The sequence below is a fragment of the Panthera uncia genome, chromosome E3, assembly GCF_023721935.1.
Source record: "Panthera uncia isolate 11264 chromosome E3, Puncia_PCG_1.0, whole genome shotgun sequence".
Lineage (NCBI taxonomy): Eukaryota > Metazoa > Chordata > Mammalia > Carnivora > Felidae > Panthera > Panthera uncia.
The window spans coordinates 18873267-18878859 of record NC_064815.1 but is presented as its reverse complement, the minus strand read 5'-3'; the positions used below and the strand labels follow the sequence as shown (position 1 = coordinate 18878859).

The window sequence follows — 5593 nt, the reverse complement described above, 5'->3', positions numbered from 1 at the left end:
GGGGAGGGGCAGAAAGAGAGGGGGACAGAAGATCCTAAGCAGGCTCTTCGTGGCAGCTGAGAGCCAATGCAGGGCTTGAACCCACGAGCCATGAGATCATGACCTGATCTGAAGTCAGACACTTAACCAACTGAGCACCTAGGTGCCCCTATCAGGCATTTATTTTATACTGACCGTGAGCTGGAGATGGGGGTGGGGAAAATGTGTTTCTAATCTTACAGAGGAGTTAGACAAATGCACAAGTAATACAAAGGCATGAATAAGTGGGAAAGGGCAAGAAATGTTGAATATAAGGCATAGCCAGGTCTGAGTTTGTGACGAGTTTCACTTAAGTCTTATCAGAAGGATCTCAGAGACCTGGAGCAAGCCCTGCTATGGCCCAAATGCAGAAACAGAGAGTCATTCCACCATAGGCCTTGAGGAAGTGACTTAGGACTTGGCTGAATCTCCATTTCTCCTTCTATCTTATGAGGTACTTTCAATAATTCATTAGAAAGTAACGAGATAGAGTTTTATAAACTCTATAAACTCTTGTTATGCTAACAAGAGGGATTTAAGTCTGCTCCTGAAACATGATTGTTAGTTGTTTATCCCCTGGGTCTGAAGTCAAACCACTAAACAAGATACAAAGTTCACTTTAAAATCTTACTGCAATGATATCATCAGAATTAATTCAGAGTCCTGCGACAAGACAGCAAGACAGATGGTGGCACCAGCTTTTAAATATCATCTCAGAAGCTAGGAAGGCAGGGATGTTTAGCAACCTGTGAACTGACAAACAAAGAATTCATATAAAGAGGCACAGTAAAATGAAAGAAACAATTACTTAGGGGTCTGAAGATCTCACCCTTAGTCTGGTTCTGCTTTTTACTAGTTATATAACCTTGGGGAAGTTGTTAAACTGTTTCCTCATCTGGAAAATTGGGACAGTAATAGCTCACACTGTTCTTATAAAGATCAAAAATATAATACACGGTTTTAAGGTTATTGTCTCTAGAGTGAACTATACCACAAAAGACTCTTAACTATAGAGGGTTGATGGAGGGAGATAGGTGGGGGGCGGGCTAAATGGGTGAAGGGTGTTAAGGAGGGCACTTGCTGAGATGAGCATTTGGTGTTGCATGTAAGTGATCAATCACTGAATTCTACTCATGAAACTTAAAAAAAAAGTCTCTAAATCCATTCTCTACACTAAAAAGATCAAGGACTCCTTGGAGAAATGGTTGATTCCAGGTCTGGGGCATAGAGTGTACATGATGAGCCTGGATGGACATCTTGGTTTACCAGAAAACAAGGGCATTCTCCATGACTACTAGGTTAATGCCAAAAGAACACAGGAATCACAGGAAGGAGCTCCCACTGGCCAAAGGTGGAACGATTTGAGAAATAAAAAATAATAAAAATGAAGTTGATCAAACACATTGACTGTGTTTTTATAAGATTCATGAGTTTGGGGCACCTGGGTGGCTCAGTCGGTTAAGCGTCCAACCTCGGCTCAGGTCATGATCTCACCATGGCTTGCGGGTTTGAGCCCCACATTGGGCTCTGTGCTGACAGCTCAAAGCCTGGAGCCTGCTTCAGATTTTGTGTCTCCCTCTCTCTGCCCCTCCCCCACTCACAGTGTGTGTGTGTGTGTGTGTGTGTGTGTGTGTGTGTGTCTCAAAAGTAAATAAACATTTAAAAAAAAAGATTCATGAGTTTATTCTCAAGAGAAAAAAAACATAGAGTCCATTAGCATCCTGAAAATCCATCTTTAAAAGGGAATTATGGGTACCTGTCTGGCTCAGTTGGAAGAGCATGTGACTCTTAATCTTGGGGTCATGGGTTTGAGCCCCACAATGAGTGTAGAGATTAATTAAATAAATAAATAAACTTTTATTTATTTATTTATTTATTTTTAAATTTTTTTTTCAACGTTTTTTATTTATTTTTGGGACAGAGAGAGACAGAGCATGAACGGGGGAGGGGCAGAGAGAGAGGGAGACACAGAATCGGAAACAGGCTCCAGGCTCCGAGCCATCAGCCCAGAGCCTGACGCGGGGCTCGAACTCACAGACCGCGAGATCGTGACCTGGCTGAAGTCGGACGCTTAACCGACTGTGCCACCCAGGCGCCCCAATAAATAAACTTTTAAAAAAATAAAAGAGAATTAAACATTTGTCTTGCCTTTCTTGTCAAAATATATTTCAGGGTAACCAAATAGCCTAAGTCCATGAGAGAAAGACATCTAGCAAATAAATGTGGAAGAAATGATTGAATTATAAAATTATCATCTCATAGCCCCTAGTGAAATAATCGCAAATGAACATAATAGCAAACAAAGTAATGAACTATGGATGAAATCATTGGATAAAAGTTTATGTGGAACTTCACAATTTCAGGGAAAGGCTGTTACCATATGAGCCCATTGATCAGTCACAGCATCACTAAAGTTGGGACAATGAACTATTGTGGATCTCCTGTTGTGATAGCAACACACATTACTTCCTAGGACCTTTTTCTTGCCCCCCAAATGGAATCTGAATATAAACAAACCTCTAGATTCAACCTCAATTTACAGGAAATATGGAAGAGAGAGGAACAAGTTAAATGACACCACAAAGAAGCAGACACATCCACAAAGTGGGACATTTTACAGGATAACTGACCCAAATTCTTCAACAAGTCAATGTCAGGGGAAAATGAAAAGGACAGGAAGACTGCCCTAGAATACGAGACTTCCAAGCAAACTTCATGTATAGATTTTGTACGTATTCTGAGGTCTTTTAGACAGAGTAATTTGATTCTGGACTGTGTATTAGATAAAAACAGGACCAGTTGATTTTGTCAGGTGTGAAAATAACACTGAAGTTTATGTAAGAAAGGAGTCTAGTTTTTTAGAGCTGTATACTGAGAAATATAGGAGTAAAATGACATAAGATCTGCAGCAGAGGAAAACAAAGGGATATATAAAGCAAATATGACAAGTGGCACCTGGGTGGCTTGGTCAGTTAAGCCAATATTAACAATTGTGGATCAATTATTGTTTGATCACAATAATTGTCTGACTTACTGTGAGACTTATTGTCTCACAATAATAAGTCTGACTCTTGATTTTGGCTCAGGTCATGATCTCAAGATTGGTGAGTTCAAGTCTGCAGCGGGCTCTCACTGACCGATGGAGCTGGCTTCGGATTCTCTCTCTTCCTCTCTGTCTCTCAAAATAAATAAACTTTTTAAAAAATGTGACAGGTCTTGACAATTGTTCAATCCGTGTGATGGGATATGGGAGTCCACTGTTCTATTCTTTGCACTTTTAAGAATATCTTAGTATTTTTGTAACACAAAATCTAAAGAGTTTTTTTTAAGATCATGTATGGGGGGTAGTAAAAGGATAAATATTAGTTTCTTTCCCAACAGCAAATGTAAGACACGTGGGTGGAAGAGAAAAATCCCCTCGGTGTTTTATTAAAAACACTCTCCTGGGACTTGTTCATTTAAAGAACCACCAAAATTGCCCTGAGAGCGTAGTATGTAGGCCACGCCCCACCAGGGATACGACTTCAGAGTGCGAAAGAAAAAATTCAAATGGCCAACAAACAGCAAGATCAAATATCTGGGAAGCACCCCCCCCCAACTTTTTTTTTAAAGTAGGGTATTATTTTGATCTATTAAAAAGAAAATCCCCCAGGGGATAGCTGCAATTTTTGTGGGAAGACAATTATCTGGGCTACTTAAAGGCGTTTTTCGCAACAACTCCCTGAGAGAAGCTTTTAGAGACACACTAATTAGGTAATTAGATCTGGGAGTCGCCCCGGAGAGTAATGACTCCCGCCCCGCGGTGCAGCGGCGCCCCTCCGCTAAGAGGCCGACGTGGCCTTTTCCGGTGCAGTAACCCTGACGGATTCCTCTCTCCTTCGCCCCTCTCCTGAGAACCCTTCCCCGCCCAGGGGATCCCAGCGCAATGTGCACTGACTGGCCGGACCCTCGGCTCGCGCTGAATACCCTGCACCGCCACTCCCTACTCCCGGCTCTCACCCCAAATTGCCGGCGCGAGGTTACCTCGTGTATTGTAGCCTAACTGCGGCACTTGAGTAACCGCGGATAATCCGAAATCGCGCGCAGTTCCGGGTCTTATAGCAGGCAGCGTGCCTTTTGCTTTATAATCCCTCGCTTAAAGCAATTAATTCACACTCCTTATCAAAAACGGGTACGGTGGAAAAGAAAAACAGCTAATGTATATATGGCCCTTCAAGCCATAAATACTTTCAACATTTTGATGAGTTTCCTTTCAATCTTTTATATAGACAGATCTTTAAAAAATACGCTACTGGGATACCAGAGATATTTCTTCAAAAGTGAATCTTTCACTTTACATTATTACTGAGCACTTTCTTATCTCATCAAACAACCTAACAAAATGTTTACTGCTGATGAAAGTCCTCGGGAAGAACACACATTTTCTTTAAATAGTCCCTTGTTGACACTTGTAGTTTTTCATTCTTGACCGACATAAAATGTTCGGTCGGATTTTGCCAAATGCCCCTCTCGCGGCGGCGGCGCACAGGCCCGGATAGACAAAGTGGTCACTGTGGCGGGGGCTGGAAAGCAGAGGGCCACGCGCGACCACTTCCCGGCTCTGTTAGGTCATCAATAAGCTCCGCCCCCGCAGGCACAGCCAATCGAAACGCGGGGCGGGGTCTCCCAGAAGCGCGCGCGTGCGCCGGCCGGCGGCCATGGGGGACGACGAGATGGGCCCGGCGTTTCTCAACGCCGGGGCTCGGGTCCGGCAGCCTCCAGCCGAGGCGTGGCCGCCCGTGAGCTCCGAGGACGAGCTCTACGATTGCCTGGATTATTACTACCTGCGCGACTTCCCGGCCTGCGGGGCCGGGCGCAGCAAGGGCCGGACGCGGCGCGAGCGGGAACTGCGCACCAACTGGCCAGTGCCCGGAGGCCACGAGCGCAAGATCGCGCAGAAGCTCCTCAACGGTCAGCGCAAGCGTCGCCAGCGCCAGCTGCAGCCCCGGGCGCGCACTCGCCTCGCCTGATCACAGGTGCGTGCGGGCTGCACCTGGCCAGGACTCTGGGAAGCCCCGTGAGCGCCCTGGCCACCCGGTGCCTCTCGCGTCCGCCCTCTGTGACTGCACCCGGGCAGAGTCGCCTCCTTCCGAGGCTGCTTCGCGTTAGCGAGTCGTAGCTGGACCCCCAAAACACCCACCTGATCTCTTGGCTGCAATTAGAATAGTGTAAAACTCTACCTTTTGGAATTTTATAGTTGGGAGAAGAAGGGTCTAGGAAACGCAGAAACATCTTAAAAATATAAGAATTTACTTCCAGTGCGTATGCATGGGCTAAAGACAATAATTTATTTCTTTTTTGTCAGTTTTCTGCAGGATACCCGAAGGCCCTGATAAAAGTATTTTCTCTGACTCCAGCTGTAACTGTGGTCGTAAGGGGGAGAATCCGTGTTGGTCAACATAACTTCTTTCCGACATCACTTAAGTTTACCGCTCCAGTAGCTTTTCCTTACTGATTGTTAATTAAGTAACATCCAAGTGTCCAAGTGGGTATGCCTTTTTAGGGTTTTTAATTAAAAGCAAGAATGGCATTTTAA

General features: G+C 44.7%; 1 protein-coding gene across 1 annotated transcript; it reads left to right on the top strand.

Moving 5' to 3' along the window:
- Nucleotides 1–4682: 4682 nt before the first annotated feature.
- NUPR2 (nuclear protein 2, transcriptional regulator) lies at nucleotides 4683–5593 on the top strand. Its single transcript, XM_049638752.1, has 2 exons — nucleotides 4683–5033; nucleotides 5363–5593. Exon 1 carries the CDS (start codon nucleotides 4716–4718, stop codon nucleotides 5025–5027), a length of 312 nt encoding a protein of 103 aa, XP_049494709.1. The 5' UTR covers nucleotides 4683–4715; the 3' UTR covers nucleotides 5028–5033; nucleotides 5363–5593.